The sequence below is a fragment of the Panulirus ornatus genome, chromosome 9 (genome assembly GCF_036320965.1).
Source record: "Panulirus ornatus isolate Po-2019 chromosome 9, ASM3632096v1, whole genome shotgun sequence".
Lineage (NCBI taxonomy): Eukaryota > Metazoa > Arthropoda > Malacostraca > Decapoda > Palinuridae > Panulirus > Panulirus ornatus.
Genome location: NC_092232.1, coordinates 23,120,131 through 23,145,018, shown reverse-complemented (window position 1 = coordinate 23,145,018; position 24,888 = coordinate 23,120,131). Strand labels below are relative to the sequence as shown.

General features: G+C 39.0%; 1 protein-coding gene across 5 annotated transcripts in view; it reads left to right on the top strand.

Moving 5' to 3' along the window:
• The window catches only part of LOC139750273 (zinc transporter foi-like), a 258,282-nt gene extending 233,708 nt beyond the window's left edge, over positions 1-24,574 (top strand). For all 5 annotated transcript variants that reach the window (XM_071664854.1, XM_071664855.1, XM_071664857.1 and 2 more), the window contains exons 9-12: positions 9,424-9,571; positions 12,400-12,555; positions 21,946-22,133; positions 23,157-24,574. In XM_071664854.1, coding sequence (XP_071520955.1) covers positions 9,424-9,571; positions 12,400-12,555; positions 21,946-22,133; positions 23,157-23,309 — 645 coding nt within the window. In that variant the 3' untranslated portion in view covers positions 23,310-24,574. The remainder of the gene's footprint in view (positions 1-9,423; positions 9,572-12,399; positions 12,556-21,945; positions 22,134-23,156) is intronic.
• Positions 24,575-24,888: the final 314 nt, after the last annotated feature.

The window sequence follows — 24,888 nt, the reverse complement described above, 5'->3', positions numbered from 1 at the left end:
TTTGCTCTCTTCTGCTTAGATAATCTTCTACCCAATGAAGAGTTTTCCCCTTTTTCCCACCTGGTGATACAGCTTCTGAATCAGCCTCCCATGCAATACAGTGACAAATGCTTTCCAGCATGCCATACCATGTGCAAACAATTCACCCATCCTATCCTTTTGTCTAATATAGACTTCACTCTAAAGCAATCTAAGATGTTTGTTACACATAACCTCCTTTCCCTAAGACCATGCTATATCTCACTTGGATAATTTTGCCTTTGTAGAAAGCCATACACTTGCTCTCTAATTATCTTTTCAAAAATCATACACGCTATGCTCATGAGTGAGACCAGTATGTACTTCAATGCCTCTTCCTGGTCTCCTTTCCAATAGACAGGAATGATGTTTACTCTTTCCCACTCCTTTAAACTTTTCCTCTCTCCAGTAACATCTTGAACAGTATTTCAAGAGGTCTGTCAAGTGCACCTGCACCCAACTTCAGCACATTTGCTGAAATTTCATGAAGGCCATGAGCCTAGTATGGATCAAGACCTTTTACTATTATGCTTATGTCTTTTCTAGATATCTCAATGATCTTTTAAACTTGCTCTCCACTCAGTCTCATTGGTGATGAGGCTGTAATGTCTTCCTATGTGAAAATACCCTTGAATTTGTTATTCAGCTACATATCCTTACATCATCCTCTAAAATTCTGCTTTTTGAATTGCTTAGTCTCATTAGATACTTTCGAAGTGAAAGTTGCTGTAAGGAGTGTCTCCTTTCTTTTCACCACTGCACATCTTGAAACTCCTCAGCTCTTTGACATCTTTTATTAACCCATTCTTCCCTCTTCTTAACATTCCCTCTGTATTTGAAGTTAGAGCTACCCATGTTTCTACTCCACTTTAAATTTCTCAGAACCTGTCACCACAGTGCCTTGGTTCCAGGCTACTAAGTTCCACATCTCAATCTATATTACCATAGAAATTGTTGAAGTACATATAGCCTCCATAATTACATCTATATAGGTCTTGCTGAATCTTTGCTCTTTGATCTTCCTTATTAAGAACACATTCAAAACTTGGGCATTACATGATCTCTTTTTTCCATATGGTGTTTCAAATACAATATTCTTAGTATCCATGCTAGTATGAGTGAAGATAAGGTCCAGTAATTGTATCAGGTGTATCAGTCCTTCTCACCCAAGTTTGTTAACTGACATGTTATTATAGAAATATTTCCTGTATATGCTAAACATTTGTCTCTCTATGGCTCCTTGTCACTACGAGAATCAAAATTCCTTGTCTGTGTTCTTATAACATATACTGAAAAAAGTGCTCTACCATCCACAGTCAAGCCCCATAAACTATGCCATGGTTTGTCTGGGCTGCTTCATGTGCCTTGCTTAAGCCCATTGATAGTATGTCAAAACCTAACATACATTACTGTATTTATCCAGTTCATTCTAACCTATGCCTCTCCCCTCCTAAAGTCTCCTTCACTTCATCTTTCTGTCTCCTCAGTGTCACCCTCCCCCTTGCTTCCTCCACAACTGATGCATGAAACCTTTGAGTAAGTCTTTCTTTAGTCACCTTCTACACATTTCTAAACTATATCAGCACACTTTGGTCAACTTGCTCTATCAGTCCGTCCTTACTATGTGCTAGCTGCTTCATTTGGAGCCATACCCTGTCACCAGAAATAGGTGCCAACTTTCCCAGTTTGTTTCAGTGATTAGATCCTTTAGCTCTGGGATGGGGTGTTCTACCCCATGGTTAGAGTCGGTTAATCTCAGTATATCCTTCGTTTATTATTGTTCGTCAATTTACAGTTTTTGAAGAGCAGAAGTGTATTTATTATTCTATGGTTTTCATTTAGACTTTTGTACCATGTTTCTTTATGGCCACAAAATAGTTGAAATTGAGCCATTTCCACAAATCATTATCAAAATCATGGGATCTTAGCTTAGTATTTGTCATTTCAAAGGTTAAACCATCACTTTTTGATTTATAATTTCTTCTGTGAGGCTGGAGGATTTCAAAAATTGATCAAAACTATCAATTGGGTTATCAAATTAGTGTATTATCAAGATTATTAACTTATTGATAAGAGTTTGAAATACGTGTCCCCACGTTATTTAGAATTTTTGTTATTCTTTTAATGCTTTAGCTTTCAAATAAAAACATTCAGTGCTGCCAAAAGTGTGGTAGTTGTAATAAATTTTTAAACTGGTCTTTAACACTGTTTCCTTGTATTATTCAGATATTTTGGGGAGATGAAAGAGTGGTAACAATTTACTTTCCAAAGGTATAGGCTGGGAGAGCAACCATGAATTTTTCTCAGGCCTATTTTTCGAATGTGCTTTTCAGTATGACAGTGCAGATTAACCAGTAAGAGCATCTATATCATTTTTTACATTACAAAGGGTTCATTAAATGGTGCATCTTGCCCTAGACTTGATGATTATTAGCTGTGCAGTCTGTGTATACAACTGCAATTGAAGAAGTATGCCATATTCTTTACATGTGAATTACCATGTTTCAAATGCTGCCTGGTTCACCAGTCCATGGAGGCTAGTTTTGCTCTAATTTTGCAAAAGTTTTTCCTTCAATTACTTTTACATTACAAAAAGGTGTCTGTTTGCTTTGATTAGGATTATTTTTTAGTTCATCTTCATGAAATAGAGGAAGAACTGTTGTTCTGTCACAGGTATCCACAACTTTGTCCACATGCACGTGTGCATGCAAGTCCACACTGTGGTTAAGTTTTATCTCTATATTCAGTTGTTTGTCATTACTTGATGTATGGTCATGGAACTTCATATGCAGATGCATATTGATGAGAGTTCAGCATCCTACCAAAAGGAGGTCACCTTAATTTATATTTCACACCTCTTACGCAGTCTTCATGATCAATGATTATCTCTGTTTCTCTTATATAATTTGTTCTTATTACAAATTGAAACTGAACTCATCCTCTAAAAAATAAAAGATGAATTGTTCTTCAAACTAAGAGATGCAATGTTCTCTCAGTAAATATTTATATTTCTAATTTGTTTGGAGGATAATTTATGGAAAGCAGTTTACTTGTGCTTTATGTTGGAATTGACACCCATTCCTTTTGCTGAAGCATCCATCCAAGTATGAAGCTTACAGATCTTTTACAAGTGCAAGTGTAGGGGCCTATAGCAAGAAAAGAGGTAAAGAGGGCAATGATGCTGTTGAAGGTAGGAAAGGCACCAGGAGTGAATGGTGTTATGGCTTAAATGAAGTATGGAGGAGAAAGTGTACTAGAGTGTATGGATTTGTAATGTAATGTAGCTCGTAATCAGAGTGTATGGATTTGTAATGTAATGTAGCTCGTAATCAGAAGGTTGAGCCTGACGATTAGTTGAAAGCTATTAGTGTTCCCTTAAAGAAAAAGGTGCTAAGGTTGCATGTAGCAGTTATAGGGGAATAAGTCTGTTAAACATACGAGGGAAAGTGTAAGCAAAAGTGTAGGTTGAAAGAGCAATGAAAATGACTGAAATGAGAAGTTAGGGGATTTTAGGAAAGGCAGGGGGATATGTGGATCTGATTTTTGTGGTGAGCATGACTGTGGAAAAGTATCTAGCAAAAGGTAATAAGCTGTGTGCAGCATTTATGGATCAGGAGAAATAGCATGATAAAGTCATGTGGAATGCTTTATGGGATGTGTAAAGTATCTGAGGGGTAGGGGGACAACATTTGGATGGTGTGAAAGCTTTCTGTACAGGAGCAAATACATTTGTAAGAGTGGATGGAGAACTGAGTGTAAGTTTTGATATGCATGAGGGTGTGAGGCAGGGCTGTGTGATGGCTTTTTAACATATATATGGATGGAGTGATAAGATAGATAAAAGCAAAACTTGGGAAAGGGTTTGCTGAGATGAAAAGGAGTTAAGGAAGGTTGTAAGTGTGTTTTATGATATGTGTAAGTGGAGGCAATTGAAGGTAAGTGTCAGTAAAAGTACAATAATGGTGTTTGAAAGGAAACAGAGTGAAAGTATAGATTTTGCAAAGTCCTATAGAATGAAAGAAGAAAGTGTACTAAACTATATTATAGATATGGAGGAGGAAAGACTGGAAATGGTGACAGAATTTAAGTATTGGGATTCATCCTGGGTAAGTTTGGTTATACAGAAGGAGAGTTAAAGGGAGACAGCAGTACAGAGTAGGAGAGTCATTGGGTCTCTCAATAGAATAGTAAAGGGAAAAGGGTTAAGTATGAACATGAAGAAAGGATTAAGGGACACCATAGTCCTCCCGACCCTGACCTATGCAGCAGAAACATGGACAAGGATTTAGTCACATAGGTCAATAATGCAGGCTGTGGAAGTGAGCTATGTGAGAGGAGCATGTGGTATGACTAGATGAAATGAAGAAAGAAATAAGGTGTATGAAAGATTTGGTATGGCAGGGAATGCAGTGGGAATGAATTGTGGTAGCGTAGGTGAAATATAATTTTAGTTGACATGCTGTCAATGAATTGAACCAGGGCATGTGAAGCGTCTGGGGTAAACCATGGAAAGTTTTGTGGAGCCTGGATGTGAAAAGGGAGCTGTGGTTTTGGTGCATTATACATGACAGCTAGAGATTGAGTGTGAACGAATATGGCCTTTGTTGTCTTTTCCTAGCACTACCTTGCACACGTGCGGGGAGAGGGTGTTGTCATTTCATGTGTGGCGGGGTGGCGACGGGAATGAAGAAAGGCAGCAAGTATGAATTATGTACACACACACACACACACACATATATATATTTATATTTATTTATTTTGCTTTGTCGCTGTCTCCTGCATTTGCGAGGTAGCGCAAGGAAACAGAAGAAAGAAATGGCCCAACCCACCCCCATACACATGTATATACACACACGTCCACACACGCAAACATACACACCCATACATCTCAATGTACACATATATATACACACACAGACACATACATATATACCCATGCACACAATTCACACTGCCTGCCTTTATTCATTCCCATCGCCACCTCACCACACATGGAATACCATCCCCCTCCCCCCTCATGTGTGCGAGGTAGCGCTAGGAAAAGATAACAAAGGCCCCATTCGTTCACACTCAGTCTCCAGCTGTCATGCAATAATGCCCGAAACCACGGCTCCCTTTCCACATCCAGGCCCCACACAACTTTCCATGGTTTCCCCAGACGCTTCACATGCCCTGATTCAATCCACTGACAGCACGTCAACCCCGGTATACCACATCAATCCAATTCACTCTATTCCTTGCCCTCCTTTCACCCTCCTGCATGTTCAGGCCCCGATCACACAAAATCTTTTTCATTCCATCTTTCCACCTCCAATTTGGTCTCCCACTTCTCCTCGTTCCCTCCACCTCCGACACACATATCCTCTTGGTCAATCTTTCCTCACTCATTCTCTCCATGTGCCCAAACCATTTCAAAACACCCTCTTCTGCTCTCTCAACCACGCTCTTTTTATTTCCACACATCTCTCTTACCCTTACGTTACTTACTCGATCAAACCACCTCACACCACACATTGTCCTCAAACATCTCATTTCCAGCACATCCACCCTCCTGCGCACAACTCTATCCATAGCCCACGCCTCGCAACCATACAACATTGTTGGAACCACTATTCGTCGTAGAAAGCGACTAGAGGGGACGGGAGCAGGGGCCAGAAATCCTCCCCTCCTTGTATTAACTTTCTAAAATGGGAAACAGAAGAAGGAGTCACGCGGGGAGTGCTCATCCTCCTCGAAGGCTCAGAGTGGGGTGCCTAAATGTGTGTGGATGTAACCAAGATGTGAAAAAAGGAGAGATAGGTAGTATGTTTGAGGAAAGGAACCTGGATGTTTTGGCTCTGAGTGAAACGAAGCTCAAGGGTAAAGGGGAAGAGTGGTTTGGGAATGTCTGGGGAGTAAAGTCAGGGGTTAGTGAGAGGACAAGAGCAAGGGAAGGAGTAGCAATACTCCTGAAACAGGAGTTGTGGGAGTATGTGATAGAATGTAAGAAAGTAAATTCTCGATTAACATGGGTAAAACTGAAAGTTGATGGAGAGAGGTGGGTGATTATTGGTGCATATGCACCTGGGCATGAGAAGAAAGATCATGAGAGGCAAGTGTTTTGGGAGCAGCTGAATGAGTGTGTTAGTGGTTTTGATGCACGAGACCGGGTTATAGTGATGGGTGATTTGAATGCAAAGGTGAGTAATGTGGCAGTTGAGAGAATAATTGGTATACATGGGGTGTTCAGTGTTGTAAATGGAAATGGTGAAGAGCTTGTAGATTTATGTGCTGAAAAAGGACTGATGATTGGGAATACCTGGTTTAAAAAGCGAGATATACATAAGTATACTTATGTAAGTAGGAGAGATGGCCAGAGAGCGTTATTGGATTACGTGTTAATTGACAGGCGTGTGAAAGAGAGACTTTTGGATGTTAATGTGCTGAGAGGTGCAACTGGAGGGATGTCTGATCATTATCTTGTGGAGGCTAAGGTGAAGATTTGTATGGGTTTTCAGAAAAGAAGAGTGAATGTTGGGGTGAAGAGGGTGGTGAGAGTAAGTGAGCTTGGGAAGGAGACCTGTGTGAGGAAGTACCAGGAGAGACTGAGTACAGAATGGAAAAAGGTGAGAACAATGGAAGTGAGGGGAGTGGGGGAGGAATGGGATGTATTTAGGGAATCAGTGATGGATTGCGCAAAAGATGCTTGTGGCATGAGAAGAGTGGGAGGTGGGTTGATTAGAAAGGGTAGTGAGTGGTTGGATGAAGAAGTAAGAGTATTAGTGAAAGAGAAGAGAGAGGCATTTGGACGATTTTTGCAGGGAAAAAATGCAATTGAGTGGGAGATGTATAAAAGAAAGAGACAGGAGGTCAAGAGAAAGGTGCAAGAGGTGAAAAAAAGGGCAAATGAGAGTTGGGGTGAGAGAGTATCATCAAATTTTAGGGAGAATAAAAAGATGTTCTGGAAGGAGGTAAATAAAGTGCGTAAGACAAGGGAGCAAATGGGAACTTCAGTGAAGGGCGCAAATGGGGAGGTGATAACAAGTAGTGGTGATGTGAGAAGGAGATGGAGTGAGTATTTTGAAGGTATGTTGAATGTGTTTGATGATAGAGTGGCAGATATAGGGTGTTTTGGTCGAGGTGGTGTGCAAAGTGAGAGGGTTAGGGAAAATGATTTGGTAAACAGAGAAGAGGTAGTGAAAGCTTTGCGGAAGATGAAAGCCGGCAAGGCAGCAGGTTTGGATGGTATTGCAGTGGAATTTATTAAAAAAGGGGGTGACTGTATTGTTGACTGGTTGGTAAGGTTATTTAATGTATGTATGACTCATGGTGAGGTGCCTGAGGATTGGCGGAATGCATGCATAGTGCCATTGTACAAAGGCAAAGGGGATAAGAGTGAGTGCTCAAATTACAGAGGTATAAGTTTGTTGAGTATTCCTGGTAAATTATATGGGAGGGTATTGATTGAGAGGGTGAAGGCATGTACAGAGCATCAGATTGGGGAAGAGCAGTGTGGTTTCAGAAGTGGTAGAGGATGTGTGGATCAGGTGTTTGCTTTGAAGAATGTATGTGAGAAATACTTAGAAAAGCAAATGGATTTGTATGTAGCATTTATGGATCTGGAGAAGGCATATGATAGAGTTGATAGAGATGCTCTGTGGAAGGTATTAAGAATATATGGTGTGGGAGGCAAGTTGTTAGAAGCAGTGAAAAGTTTTTATCGAGGATGTAAGGCATGTGTACGTGTAGGAAGAGAGGAAAGTGATTGGTTCTCAGTGAATGTAGGTTTGCGGCAGGGGTGTGTGATGTCTCCATGGTTGTTTAATTTGTTTATGGATGGGGTTGTTAGGGAGGTAAATGCAAGAGTTTTGGAAAGAGGGGCAAGTATGAAGTCTGTTGGGGATGAGAGAGCTTGGGAAGTGAGTCAGTTGTTGTTCGCTGATGATACAGCGCTGGTGGCTGATTCATGTGAGAAACTGCAGAAGCTGGTGACTGAGTTTGGTAAAGTGTGTGGAAGAAGAAAGTTAAGAGTAAATGTGAATAAGAGCAAGGTTATTAGGTACAGTAGGGTTGAGGGTCAAGTCAATTGGGAGGTGAGTTTGAATGGAGAAAAACTGGAGTAAGTGAAGTGTTTTAGATATCTGGGAGTGGATCTGGCAGCGGATGGAACCATGGAAGCGGAAGTGGATCATAGGGTGGGGGAGGGGGCGAAAATTCTGGGGGCCTTGAAGAATGTGTGGAAGTCGAGAACATTATCTCGGAAAGCAAAAATGGGTATGTTTGAAGGAATAGTGGTTCCAACAATGTTGTATGGTTGCGAGGCGTGGGCTATGGATAGAGTTGTGCGCAGGAGGATGGATGTGCTGGAAATGAGATGTTTGAGGACAATGTATACATATATATATATATATATATATATATATATATATATATATATATATATATATATATATATATATATATATATATATATATGTATACGTTGAAATGTATAGGTATGTATATGTGCGTGTGTGGAAGTGTATGTATATACATGTGTATGTGGGGGGTCAGGCCATTCTTTCGTCTGTTTCCTTGTGCTACCTCACTAATGCGGGAGACAACGACAAAGTATAATAATAAAAATAAGGTATGGGCATGTGTAAAGAATGCAAAATGGGGAATTTATAAGGAAAGTGTATGATAGTATGACTGAATGGGTAGGTGTGAGAGGAAGACCACCTATGACATGGGAAAATAAAGTGTAAAAACATTGGGGCATGAGAAATGATGGAAAATGTGGAATGGTGTATGTGAGGGAGGCATTTACATAAGGACAGGGATAAGTGGAGACAATTTTTCTGTGGCCATCCCCTTGATGGGGGTTCCAGAGAGAACTAGAATCAGAGATACAGGTAGATATATAGAGAGACAGATGTGGATAAATAGAACTTTCACCTCACTCATCTAGCTGTAAGAAATTTCTATATTTATGAAAAATCTTTCAGTTTTAAGACATGTTTAGCAAAGACTAAAATACATTTTCCTCAAGTCTCTGAATCATTTTCCTCTGGATGGCATTATTCAGTGATAATGGGACCATTAACTTTGGCAAGTTTCGCCTGTGGTGTCAGCAGTAGTGGATTAAGATGGTGCTTTTGAGTATTAGTCTCTGGCTTGTGGCATTTGATTGGGGGTTTAGTAGTTTGCACTGTTTAGTCATCTTCTGGAACTTCTATTCATACCTGCTGTAAAGTGGGGACCCCTCCTGATGTTCAGGTTCAAAGTCTTTATAGTTTAAACATCCTTTACACTCATTCTACATTGTTATTTGTCATTAAAATGCATACTTTGGTATTATATTAATCAAGTTTCAAGAAACACAAGTTAAGGATCTACCTGTTGCATTAAATTTACTTACTCAAGTTACTGTTTTTCTTTTTCCAGGGTGGGGAATTGTCCCTCATATTAAATACACCCACTTCTGTCCGCCCAAAGGTATTAAGACAAAACAGCAGCAGCTTTAACATGGTTTTGCAGGAGTATCATGTTGGTCACCATGGTCATTCTCATCATGGACATTCTCATGTTACAGGTGAGGCATAATCACATGGAAATGGGATGTAATTTAAGCAAGTAATACTTCGAATTTTCCTAATTTTATTTTGCAGGAGAGACATACTGGAAGTCTGTATCAAAGTCTCCAAAGATTTTTTCTTTTAATAAGACACAACACTTACAACTTATATTGCAGTGCTAAGTTGTACACTGACACTCATTGCAATGCAACATGTTCCTTGCTCTCCATTGGCACAATGAGAGTTGGAACTTCCTGCCACTAATCAACCAAAATAGTTGGACAGTGATATAGAAAGGCCATGTACTCTAAACAATAAATCATCCATCCCAGCACTCAGTTCTGTGAAACAGCACTCAATCTACTTTATAAATAACACCAAACTCCAAGTACAAATAAAAAGCTTACTTCAGCCTCACACTTCAATTACCTCTACTCAGTAATCCCCCCACTACCAACAAATATATCAGTGACAAAACACATTCAAACTGAAATAACAGGACAAGCACTAAAGGACCAGCCTCCTAGTTCAACCTTATACTCCAACCCATTAGACATACATCCAACAGAAATCACACTCCCAGACAAACACAAGTCACACTCCCCCAAACACTCTGGACATCACCCATGACAACAGTACTACAAATGTTGCTCAACACATCCCAAGACCTTTCATGCTCATAGTGCAGCTACCAAGCAGTTGCTACTTAATTGCCTTGCACTGTCTACATATAAATGCACATACAGCATGCAACACTATAACACGATATCCCGAGTGTTGGATGAGGCCAGTTTTCTGAGTGCCTCAGGAACCTAATAAGGTTAGAAGTTTTTGTCTTGGGCAGGAAGATAGGTTAAGGTATGCCCCATATACTTTTCTGTTTTTTTCTGATTGCTCCATATTCCCTGATTCAGCTCAATGACAGAAATTGCCCCCTATTTACCTTATGGCTCCAGTTCATTTTATATCATGCACTCCTAACACCCTTCTGCATGCTCAGGCCCTGAGCACTCAACTTTCCTATCTCTCCAATTTTCCACCTCCACAGTTATTATTATTATTATTATTATTATTAGTAGTAGTAGTAGTAGTAGTAGTAGTAGTAGTAGTAGTAGAAGTAGTAGTAATAGTAGTAGTAGTAGTAGTAGCAGTATCATTACTACTGCATTATTATAATAGTTATTATTATCATTATCATTATTATTGGATTACATACTTATTAACAGGTTTACAAAAGAAATAAACTTGGATTTGAATGCGCTGAGAGGGGCAACTGGTGGGATGTCTGGTCACCCTTGCCTGGTGGAGGCAAGGACGAAGATTTGTAGGAGTTTTCAGAAAAGAGGAAATTATATGAGTGAAAAGAGGGTGGTGAAATTAAGTAAGCCTGGAAAAGAGATGTGTCTGAAGAAATAACAGGAGAGATTACGTATAGAATGGCAAAAGATGAAAGTTAATGAAGCAGGAGGAGTGGGTGAGGAATGGGAGATATTTAGGGAAGCAGTGTTGGCATATGCAAGAGAAGTGTGTGGCATGCTGAAGGTGGGAGATGGACAGGTGAGAAAGGGATGACAAAGTAAAGCCATTAGTGAAAGAGAAAAGAAAGGTGTATGGAGAGAGAGCAAATGACTGGAAGATGTACAAGACAAGGGGGCAGGAGGTCAAGAGGAAGGTGCAGGGGTTTAGAAAGAGGGCATATAAGAGTTTGGATGGGTGATTATCATGAAAGTTAAAGGAAAATAAGATGTTTTGGAAGAAGGTTAATAGTGTGAGAAAAAGAAGAGAACAAATGGGAACATTGGTCATTAGTAAAGAGGCAAATGGGGAAGTGGTAACAGGTAGTGATGAGGAACAGTTGGAGCAAGTATTTTGAAAGATTTTTAAATGTGTTTGATGTAGGTTGTTTGGGTTAGGGACTTATGCAAACTGAAAGTCATGGGAAGCTGTTTGGTGAAGAGAGAAGAGGTGGTGAAAGCCTTGTGTAAGATAAAATATGGCAAGGCAGCTGGACTGGATGGCATTGCAGTTGAATTTCCAAAGAAAGGAGGTGATTGTGTTGTAGATTGGTTTGTTAGGATTTTCATTGTACGTATAGATTATGGTGAGGTACCTGAGAATTGGCAGAATGCACGTATGTAACCACTGTATAAAGGCAAGGGGAACAAAGGTGAGTTTTTGAATTGCAGAGGTACAAGTTTGTTGAGTGTACCTCTCAAGTTGTATGGGCAAGTGGTGATGGAGAAGGTGTTGGCATGTACAGAGCATTGGACTGAGGAAGAACAGTGTAGATTCAGGTGTGATAAATGTGTTGATCAGGTGTTTTGCCTTGAAGAATGTGTGTGGAAAACATTAAAGAGAAACAAGTATTTCTATATGGTATTTATGGATCTGGAGAAAGCATATGACAGGGTTGATAGAAATGTCTTCAGAAAGGTTTTAGAAGTAATGAGAAATTTTCATCAGGAGAGTAAGGCAAAGGTATGAGTGGCAAGAAAGGAAGATGAGTGGTTCTGGGTGAAGGATAGTTTGTGACAGATGTGTGACGTCACCATATCTTTCATCGTAGTAAGACATATAGATGCCTTTTCTCTGCAGTCTGGAAAGCAAAATGATAATATTGTAGATATGTTAGCACAATGAAGTGTACATGAAATTGATAACAATTGGACATGTTTTCATTTGATATTTTAAAAAACATGGGATAAGTATTAATGAGATGTCTTACAAAATGAGTCTGAAAGTGGTAAAATCTGGAGATTCTCTTTCACTTAATATATCAATATGTACAATATCTTCCCTAGAAGTGGCAAAGATATTCATTCTCTTTCCTTTGTGTCACTCATAGGGCGCAAAGATTCTCTACGGGCCATGATATTAGTTGGTGATGCCTTGCATACGTTCTTGGATGGCATGGCCATAGGAGCAGCTTTTGGAACTAGCATAACTGCAGGTGTAGCAACTTCCATTGCTGTCTTGTGTCATGAGCTTCCACATAAAGTTGGTAAGTATTCATTGATATTATACCAGCATTCCTCATTTAACATTGTACAGGTACCTCTCCATGTATGCATCCTTGATCAACACCATTTTCAGAATAATGCATGTTGTCCTTTCACACATTTCTTGTAATTCATATGGGCTTGAATTTGGAATAATGTGATCATCATTGGACTGACAGTGCAGTGATGTGGCTTTGCCAGTGCTGTACATGAAGTGTGCATACCCATGGCATTGATACAGAGTATAGTCAGGGAGTGCTGCTTTATACTGTATATTGCACGTGTTTTTGAAAATCCCTTGCATCATACCATCAAAGTGTCTTTTAAGTTCTCTTGATACCAGTGGTGCCAAGAAATGTAATTCCATCACCACTGAGGCTAAGGTGGATGTACTCAGACGTTATGAGAGGGGTGAATGAGCAGCTGATATTAAGTGTGCCCTTGGACTTAGTGACTCTACAGATTATTTATGATAGTGGAGAGAAGATCTAAGAAAGTACCATCATCATTGCATCTAAAATCTTGTATTTTCTGAAGTTTGACTATGGAGAGGATGGAACAATTGTTGAGCATATGAATTGAACACCAAACTCATTAAAATGTTCCATTCATGATACTTGTGATACAAGCAATGGCCCAGAGTATACATGTGATGACTTGGCACTGGAAGAAGGAGCAGTGAAGACATTTCAAGTAGGTCGTGGTTGGTTTGCATATTTTAGGAAACACTACATTGCCACAACATCAGTATGGCTGATGAGGCTGCTTCTGCTGTCATTGCTGCCAAAAATTTCTTGGGAACTCAGAAGACCATTATTGAGAGGGGCATTCATTTTCTTAAGCAAAAATTTAATGTGGATGAGACCAAATCATTTTGAAAGATAATGCCTTCAACAACATATATTTCCCATGAAGAGAAGACTGCACCAAGATTCAAAGTTTGTTATTTTCTGTTTTTGTCAATATAATTCACTGTACAGCATATTCATTATAGTATTTTCTACTTCCTGATACATGTATACTGTACTTTTTCACTGGGACAATATTCAGTACTGTTTTACTAATAATGAAACTCCCTAATCTTCATGATTAAATAATTTGGTTTATGTGACAATATTTGGTAAAGGAACTATTGTGTAAATCTAAAGGTCCCTGTGTATAAATTTTCAAAGCTGTTTTAATCAAAATTATATTAGGTATATGATATATGAGTTTGGTAAAGTGTGTGGAAGAAGAAAGTTAAGAGTAAATGTGAATAAGAGCAAGGTTATTAGGTACAGTAGGGTTGAGGGTCAAGTCAATTGGGAGGTGAGTTTGAATGGAGAAAAACTGGAGGAAGTGAAGTGTTTTAGATATCTGGGAGTGGATCTGGCAGCGGATGGAACCATGGAAGCGGAAGTGGATCATAGGGTGGGGGAGGGGGCGAAAATTCTGGGGGCCTTGAAGAATGTGTGGAAGTCGAGAACATTATCTCGGAAAGCAAAAATGGGTATGTTTGAAGGAATAGTGGTTCCAACAATGTTGTATGGTTGCGAGGCGTGGGCTATGGATAGAGTTGTGCGCAGGAGGATGGATGTGCTGGAAATGAGATGTTTGAGGACAATGTGTGGTGTGAGGTGGTTTGATCGAGTGAGTAACGTAAGGGTAAGAGAGATGTGTGGAAATAAAAAGAGCGTGGTTGAGAGAGCAGAAGAGGGTGTTTTGAAGTGGTTTGGGCACATGGAGAGAATGAGTGAGGAAAGATTGACCAAGAGGATATATGTGTCGGAGGTGGAGGGAACGAGGAGAAGAGGGAGACCAAATTGGAGGTGGAAAGATGGAGTGAAAAAGATTTTGTGTGATCGGGGCCTGAACATGCAGGAAGGTGAAAGGAGGGCAAGGAATAGAGTGAATTGGAGCGATGTGGTATACCGTGGTTGACGTGCTGTCAGTGGATTGAATCAAGGCATGTGAAGCGTCTGGGGTAAACCATGGAAAGCTGTGTAGGTATGTATATTTGCGTGTGTGGACGTATGTATATACATGTGTATGGGGGGGTTGGGCCATTTCTTTCGTCTGTTTCCTTGCGCTACCTCGCAAACGCGGGAGACAGCGACAAAGTATAAAAAAAGAAAAAAAAAATATGATTAAATGATGAATTGTATGTATAGATCATGGTGAGGTGCCTGAGGATTGGTGGAGTGCATATTTATTTCTGTTGTATAAAGGGAAAGGGGATAAAGGAAAGTGTTTGAATTACAAAGGTATAAGTATGTTGAGTGTACCTAGTAAGTTTACAAGAGAGTGGTGATTGATAGGGGTATTATATATACAAAGGATCACATTGAGGAGTAGCAGTTAGAGGATGTGTGAAAAAGGTGTTTGCTTTGAGGAATGTGTTTGAGAAATGTGTAGAGAATGGATTTGTAAGTGGCATCTATGGATCTGGAGAAAGCATATTATAAGGTTGGCTTTGTAAGTTGCATTTGTGGATCTGGAGAAAGCAGGAAGCATATTATAAGGTTGATAAAGATGCCTTTTTGAAACATCTTAAGAATATATGGTGTGGAGGAAAGTTATTTGAAGCAGAGAAAAGTTATTATCAAGGGTGTAAGTCATGTGTATGAGGAGGAAGCAAGGAGACTGAATGGGTTCAGGTGAAGGTTGGTCTGTAGCAGGGGTGTGAGATGTCACAATGGTTGTTCAGTTCGTTTATGGATGGGGTGGTGAAGGAGGTAAATCTGAAAGTTTTTGAGAAAGAAACAAGTATGCAGTGTGTGGGGGATGAGAGGGCCTGGGAAGTGATTCGGTTGTTTACTTATACAACACTGGTGGCAGATTTAAGGGAGGGAGTGCAGAATTTGGTGGCTGAGTTTAGAAGAGAGTGGGAAAGGAGGAAGGTGGGAGTAAATGTGAATAAAAGCAAATTTGTTAGGTTTAGCAGGATTGAGGGACAGGTTAGTTGGGGTGTGAGTTTGAATGGAGAGAACTTGGAGGAAGTGAAATGTTTTAGATACCTGGGAGTAGGCATTACAGCGAATGGAACCATGGAAGTGGAAGTGTCATATGGAGAGAGAGAGAGAGAGAGAGAGAGAGAGAGAGAGAGAGAGAGAGAGAGAGAGAGAGAGAGAGAGAGAGAGAGAGAGTTCTAAGACTGCTGAAGAATGTGTGGCAAGGGAAAACATCCTCAGGGACGGCAAAATTGATTATGTTTGAAGGCATAGCAGTCCCAAAAATATTATATGAATGCAAGGCTTAGGCTATAGATAAGGCTGTGCAGATGAGGATAGATGTGTTGGAAGTGAAATGTTTGAGGACAGTATGTGATGTAAGGTGGTTTGATTGAATAAGTAATGAAAGCATAGGAGAGATATGTGGTAATAAAAAGATTGTAGTTAATAAAGCTGAAGAGGATTTGCTGAAATGGTTTGGAAGTATGGAGAGAATGAGTGAGGAAAAATTGACAAAAATGATATATGTGTCGGAAGTGGAGGGAGCAAGGAGAACAAGGAAACCAAACTGAAAACTGAAGTATGGATTGAAGGGGATTTTGAGTGATCAGAGCCTGAACATTTAGGAGGGTGAAAGGCATGCATTGAACAAGAATGAATTGAATGATGTAGTATACTGGGTTTTATATGCTGTCAGTAGACTGAATCAGGACATTTGAAGCATCTGGAGTAAATCATGGAAGGGTCTGTGGAGCCTGATTGTGGATAGGGAGCTGTGGTTTTGATGCATTACGTATGACAGCTAGAAAATGGATGTGACCAGAAGCAGCCTTTCTTCATCTATTCTTGGTGCTACCTCACAAACATGGGAAACAACAATCAAGTATAAAATATAATTAACCGCCAACACCAAGTACAAATAAAAATCTGACCCCTGCTTTACATTTCAGGAGGCTAAATAGATAGATAAAACAACTATAGTGACATCACACACCCCTGCTGCAGATCTACCTTCACCTGGAACCACTTATTCTCCCCTCTGCCCACTCATACCTTCACTTTACTCCCTTGATAAAAGTCCTCACTGTTTTTGATAGCTTTCCTCCCACATTATATGTTCATAACACCTCCCACAAATCATTTTCTATCAACCCTATCATATGCTTTCCTCAGATCCATAAATGCCATGTACAACTCCCTTTGTTTTTCTCAGTATTTCTTGCGCACATTATTTAAAGCATGCACCAGGTCCACACACCTATTACCACTCCTGAAACCACATTGTTCTTCCCCAAATCTGATGATTTGCACATGTCACCACCCTCATAATCATCACTCTCCCATACAACTTACCAGGTACGCTTCAGAAACTTACACCTCTGTAATTCGAACACTCACCTTTGTCCACCTTGCTCATATACAATGGTTCTATGCATGCATTCCAAAAATCCTCAAGCAGCTCACCATGATCTATGCATACATTGAAAATCCTAATTAACCAAACAAGAACACAGTCACCCCTTTCTGAAAAATTAAACTGCAGTACCTGCATACACTGAAAACCCTAATTAACCAATTAAGAACACAGTCACCCCCTTTCTGAAAAAAATTAAACGCAGTACCATCCACTTTAAATGCCTTGCCACCTTTCATCTTACACAAGTTTTTGCCCCCTCTTCACCAAACCACTTGCCAAACCACTCATTAACTTTGCACATCTTCCCAACCCAAACACTCTTCATCTGCCACCCAGTCAGCAAATATACTGAACAGTCCATCAGAATACTCACTTCAAATTTTCTTCACCTCATCGCTGCCTGTTACCACCTCCCCATTTACCTCTTTACCAATGTTTCCATTTGTTCTCTTGTTTTTCTCACAAGCACCAAAAAACTTACAAAAACTACAGGAAAGCACAGACTAGCCAGCCTTCACACATGAAAACAAAGCTCATAATTTCATTATAGATAATTTCATATCCCTAAATCATGCAATCTCACACTTCATTAGCATCTTCAACCAAGCCAGTAAAAAGCATATACTATAAGGTCACAGAAAGAAATATAACCCAAATTTCTCCCCACACATTACACACCTCATAAAACAATCAGCTCAGACACACCCACTGACCATCAACATAAATCAGAGAACAAATTCAAACTCTGAATACACCATCACAAATGTAATAACTGAAAGACAAACTGGAAACTGGCACTTCTTCCTCAACACAATAAATCAGACAACCCCACAGCGACCGACTTTGGCACACATTAAATAAAATTATTACTTATGAAATACTCTTGACCCATTCCCATGAAATCTGTACTCCCAAGGAACACACAAACATACTCATGAGATACTCAAACCTACTTCACCCTTTAAAAATCTGTCTTGAAAAATCTACATAAAATCCATCCAGAAACAAACTGTCCACCCTCCTTTTTCTCCAACTTGATACAAGTAACGCAGCTAGAACCTTAAAGAACTCTATTGCTACAGATCCAAACAACATATCAAACCTTCATATTGAACAATATGGACATTTGCCAACCAAGCACTTACAATTACGTTCATCAACTCCTGGCTACACATCAAGATAACTAACATCAGGAAACTTGCCAACATATTACCAGTCCTAAAACTCTCCAAACCACTGAATTCCTTCTTCTGCTACCCTATATGCCTTCTATCCTCAGCATAAAAAATATCTGCGAAGAAGTGATCCTCAACAGAATCAAACAAAACATCTCACCCTCACCGACAGAGCATGGCTTCAGCCCTAAACACTTTACTTTCACACTACACTTTGAGCTCACACTACATACATTGGATGGATTCAACCAACCACAGTCCCCTACCACACTACTAGTGGCAATAGACACCAGTGAAGAATTTGACATTGTCCCCTGACACATCCCCACACAAAAATACTTAATACCACCTTCTTTGACAATGAAAAGAAGTGACGAGCAAATTTCATAGCTGGCTACCATGCCAGAATCACTCACGATGCCTTCACCTTTAAAACGCTGAAACTTTATAATGAAGTTCCCCATTGAGCATTTTTTTTTCTCCACCCCTCTTCAATCTCTTCATACACAGTTTCCCTTTAAATCAGGCAAACCTCAATGTGAGGGTCTTTTCATATGCAGACAACCTCACAATCACATCACAACATCCAAACACCACAGTACCAACATCAAACATTACTATACGACATGGATGGATTAATGGCTTACTCAGAAGAGAATGTCCTCATCTCCACAGAAGTCTTTAATCACCCTTTTAACCCCAGATAGACATGACACTTCACACCCTCCAGTTACCTTGAATGTAGTCTCTCCCACTTAACAAAACACCAACCAATCTAAGCATCACATACAACACACACGACATTCACCCCACACCAATAACATCAACACATGAACTAAATGCCATCAGAACACAAACTGACACCAGTTTTGGAAAAGAAAAAGAATCACTCAGCCTCTCATGCATACAATGCATCCACTCCACTTTAAACTATGCCTCACCTGCCTGGTCATCCACCCTCTCAAAAGCAAATATAACACATCTTCAAACACATAGATTAGTGTACTGGCTGCCTAGCAACCACAAATGCTTAACACCTTCACAATGGAACAAAGATTTTCTCAATGCAGACCCACTTTAACATGCTTAGCACCCAGTCCTATGAAACAGCACAAGAACCTTCCCACCCTACCCACTCTACAACCAAACAAAAATTCCTAAGTAAAAAAAAATAAAAAAGCTTACCCCCTGCCTCACACATACCCCCCCCCCCACCTGACAAATATAACAATGACAAAAAACATTCAAGCTAAAATGACTCAACAAATGCTAAACAACCATGTGTGTAAAGATTCATCAAGATTAAGTTTGGCATGGGCTCTTGTCAATGACAGTCCATTCTTCAGAAGGTCAGGTGTGTGTGCTTGGGATGCCATTACTGGCACAGGGGAGTCCACATGTAACTGTAGTGCAGTGGGCTCTTTAAAGTGGAAGTTTGTGTTGTAAAATGTGTGTGCTAAATAGCTGACCTCCAAATTTATTTTTAAACTCCAGTCCACCAAACATACTTCCATCAGGGACCATGCTACCTAGACAAACTTGAGTCACACTGTCCCACTTGTGCTGAGGATATTATCCTTCACTGCAACACTACAAACACCATTTCAAGATATCCTAAGACCCTTCATGCCCACAGCATATGCACACACTTTATGACCTGTGATCCCACCTGGTATATATGGGCAGCTTCTTGGATTCTGCAGGAGCCTCATAGGGATAGAAGGGACTCTTAGGGTAGGAAGTGATCAGGTAATTATATATGCATATTTCTTTTTCTTTCATGCTTGTTTGCCGTTTTCCTCATGGCAAGATGCCACTAAGAACAAATAAAAAAAGGCCTCATTCACTCACATCAATTTCTCTAGCTGTCATGTGTAATGCACTGAAACCACTGGCACAGCTAGACCCCACAGACCTCTTCATGGTTTACTCTAGCTGTTTAATGTGCCCTAGTTCAGTTCACTGACTTGTTTGTTGCCCCCTCTTTACTACATCACTCCAGTTCACTCTATTCCCTAAATGCTTTTCACCATCCTGCATATTTAGGACTCAACCGTTCACTCCATCCTTTCAATTCCAATTTGGTCCCTTCCCCCTTTACATTTTTTCCTTACACTTCTTACACATGTATCCTCTTTGTCAACCTCTCCTTGCTTATTTTCTCAATATATCCAAACCATTTCAGCAAACTCTCTTCAACTCTCTCAACCATACTATTCCTGTCTCCATATCTCTCCTTTACCCTACTGTTAATTACTTAATCAATGCTCCTCATACAACATATTGTCCCCAAAAAATGTAATTTCCAAAACATTCACCCTCGTTTATACATTCTCATGTATAGCCTTTGCCTTGCATATATCAATGAATGGGTGTTACTGAACTCACCTGTTTGAAGTTATGCTGTGAGTGAAAAATCATCTTTGATGAGGCAGTATCACTGGAAGCACAGTCTCATCAAAGAACTTCCCACACCAGAGGAATTCACATTTTCCTGCTACTGGCAGTACCACAGCCTTGGGCTGCCAAGGCATCTGCAAGACCATCCAGTGTAACACCAGGAATCTTTCTTCAAAAGAGATCCTGAGATAATTTTGAATAAATATCAATGCATGATAATTATGTTCAAATAATATGATATATTACCAGTTTTTAATGATAATAATTCTATTTGATAGAGCACTCATTCAAATTTAGGAAAATTACTTGAAAGGTAGTCACAGGATATTACATGAATACTGAATAAAAGTTACATAAAGTACCTATCTAAAATGTTAACTTAGCATATAAAGTAAACATGAATTGAGGCCTGTGTATTGTTCAAAATAAGCATGGTGAACTGCCAGGGAATGCATTGACTTGCATAGGAGTATTACTACTTGATGACACAAGGGGTGTTTCTGTATATCTGTCAATCTTTCTGTATATATTTTATCAATCTATTGATGTCTTTCTATCTGTATGTCTGTCTCTGTTAGTTATATCTGGTTTTTGACCTTAGGAGAGGGTAGAACATTCTCATGGGTACTTTATTCAAATAGTCCTCCTTAGCATGTACCATTCCCTTCACACCTTCCTAGATCCTTTCCAATGATATATTACATCACTTACCTCTAACAGGATGCCACCTGTCTTTTTACACCATCTTGTTCTGCCTTGTCCTCTATATTTTCTATACCAACCTAATATCATGCATCCTCTCCACATGACCAAACCACAAGGCATTTCTCATGGCCCACTGTTTGGAAAAAAAAGTTTATTCATCTCTTTGACATCTCACTTTTTACAATAATCCATATTATCTGCTAACGCAACAAGCACCTAGCATTGTCTGCTACATTCCATGTTTATGTTTTATACCATAGATAGGCCTGGCAAAACTATGCCATAGCTCAGCATATGTTCAACTTTCATGGTCATTTTTTCCCTTCGATTCTTCTCCTAGGTTCCAAGAGGTCAGTATCTGGTTCACAAAAATAAGGGAGTTACTGCAATGTCTAAAAAGTTAGCCTTGGAAGACTTACTGCAGTTTTTAAAAAGTTTGGCCATGGAATACTAGGTGCAATGATGTCATACACTCTGAAAATGTTGTCAGGTTTTTCATGTTTTAATTGCATTTGATAGTGTTCTTTATATTTTTTGTATTGAAATAAAGGTATCAATGTTTTGAAAAAAAAGATACTCTGTATATAGTGCACCATGTTGATGTTTTTTTCACATTACTCCTGAGAAGGGATAAGAAGTTGTACATATTTGTATGGAATGGCTAGATTGGATATGGGTAGAAGAGGAGTATTTAGTGCTTGAATTCATGTCAGAATCACTTCTATACTTCGTGAACTGTCAACTGAATTGGTGTATTCTCAACAGGGGACTTTGCCTTGCTATTTGAAATGGGCATGGAGCTGACTCAAGCCGTGAAGATGATGGCAATGCTGTGGCTTTTCAGTTTAGCAGGAGTTGTCATGGGAGTCCTGTTAGGCTCTATTCCGACAGCTTCACCTTGGATTTATTCTTTTACTGCTGGAGTGTTCATCTACTTAGCCTTAGTGGACCTGGTGAGTTACTCAGTAATGTAGTATTTATGATTTGGTACCAAGAAATCTTGTTTTTAATTTGGCATTTTAAATTTGTAAGTATTTAGCTTCAGTTAGGTAAGTGTAGAATGGATAGGATTCTAAAGAATGAAAATAAAAACTTTGGTAAGCATGTTCCCCACAATGGGTACAAATAGTTACCTCATCCTCTTCATGTAATCGAAAATGAGTTAATTGATATAATAGGTCAATAGTCTCTTTGTATGGAGTGTAAGTATGAATACTGGAAAGATCGATAGAGAATAGGCAAATTTCTTTAACATGGAGAATAGGAAAGAAGGAAAGGAATGTAGTTTGGTAGATGTGACAAGTTTTAGATGGAGTGGTACATCCATATCATAAGGGAAACATAGGTCTGAAATACTTCATTTCTAAGATTGTAAATGATAAAGGTAAATGTGATGAAAGCAATATATATAACAGGAGTGTTATTAGACTTGACAATAATGGAAATCAGGGAGAGTAGTACATTATTTAGATGAGTCATTTAGGTCAGGGAGAGCAGTTCTCTATTTAAAGGGATCAGTTGAAAGAGTAAGTATTGCAGTGTAAAAATGGGAGGAGCACAGAAAGGTGAATAAGTAAATAATGAATGAGTGTATGTTACTCATTGTGAAGTATTTGTAAATACTTTGGAGTATTATGGGTGCTGTGAAATGACAGTGAAGGAATATGTGACAAAGGAGTTGGAATAAATGACTTGAGAGCACTGCACAAAGTGTTTCTAATGAAGAAATGTGCTTAGGACATCCTGCATGGAATGTGAAAACCAGCTTCATTACAGAGACAATTCTTTTCTGTTTTATTACTGAAGTATCCTTAGCTCATTTTTTTTTTTTTTTTTTTTGTGGCTACAGGAAAAGCTGTATTTTACAAAAGATTCAGTAATTGGCCTCTTTGAAGTTAGTATAAGTTTTGGTTGATATGTCCTGCAACACAATATTATAAATCTTGTCTCTATATCTTAACTTTACTTTTTTCTAGTTGTCAGAGCTCTCAGTAAACCATGATGACAAGTTTGGAGTAGCAGGCCAAATGTTTCTTCAGGGACTTGGAATGCTCACGGGTGCCACCATAATGCTCTTCATTGCTATCTATGAACATGATTTGGAAGATCTGCTCAAGAGCTCATTCTGAAAATGAGAAGAGGAATTCATGTTTGGGTTCCTTGGGTCTGATTATGATCCTTTTATTTGGATACTTAAAAAAAGTACTATATATGCTTTTGAAGTGATCCTTTGTGCTGATTTGAAAGGTAACTTTATTGGGACTTCCTTTATGGCCTTGAACATATGTTGTGGACTGTACATGAAGACTTATTTTCATGTTGATCAGTATTGAGAAGAAAAGAATCCAGAAAAGAGGATTCCAATACAAAAGCACAAGTCTAAAGGCATAGTATGAGCCATTTTAATTTGGTGTGGAAGCAAATACGAAAAACCTTCCTTCTGTAGTCTAAAAATATTGTATATTTAGGATTTACAGTCATTTACCTGGGTACATACTTACAGTGAAGTGAATTGAGACTTGCCTTAAAATATTTCGAAAACTTATGCAGTGTATGTCAATGTTCAGATTAGTTCTTGTGGTACTTTTTATCATGATTTTGCTTTTTTTAAAGAATTGGTAGATAATGCTAGGAGACATCATCTCTAATTCAAGTCTTCCCCAGCTGAAGGTGAGAAAATGCATTACCCAACCCATTACTATTATTATTATTATTATTATTATTATTATTGTTGTTGTTTTACCATTACATGTATAATAATGATCAGATATTTTATTTGACTGCATGTTGATACGTTTAAATGGGTTAATGAGACAGTGTTCGTAATGAGTTTTGAGCTCAAAATGTGTGGTCATAAAGATAATTATATAGGTAAGCCAGCACCATTGGACTCGGCTAGGGCAGGTGTCATCCAATTAAATGACAGTGGAGTAAAATTTGCAGTGATTATGCATGGTTCCTTGTGCTGGGTTGCCAGCCCTCTGATCTTTCAGCACATATAGGTTAGGGTATACTTCATGTGTTTGCTTGCATTTATTATATCTTTGTTTAATTCTTAATGGCTTGGAGAGCACCATGTTAAAGTATGGCTTGGAGAGCACTATGTTGAAGTTTTTACTAATGGTTATGTTGTAGTTTAGTTCTCCATTAAGAAAGTGATTATCATTTTTCTTGAAATATGGTGGATCTTGAAGGGGCCATATTTTATTTGAATATGAATTCCATGTTATGGTTGGTGATACTTTTTGCATATGCGTACACGTGATTCTCGATTACCTAGCTCATCATTATTTTTTACAATACCACATATTTTATTTTGTTCTTTTCATGTAGGTAACTTGAAGATCATATTTTTTCTATAGAGCCACTCCTTTTCAATAAAATTATTATTATTTTTTGATTTTCTTTATCCCAGTTATGGTCATCCATTACCCACATTGGCTCCTCATGAGTGGTATACAATTAGAAATACCATGTTTTATGAAAAATTAGTGTCAGTGGTAACTGTGGAACCATAAAAACAGTAAGGAAAGATAGCAACTACTGGTCTAATTTCTTTTCTCAGTAAATACATTAAGTTGGTCTTTAATTACAGAAAATTACATTATGATCTATTATATCAATGACTAAATTGTCTGTTGTGTATTGGTTCACAACTAAGAAAGACTGGTCTAGCTGTCATTCTTTTAAGTTTTCAAGGTCTTTACT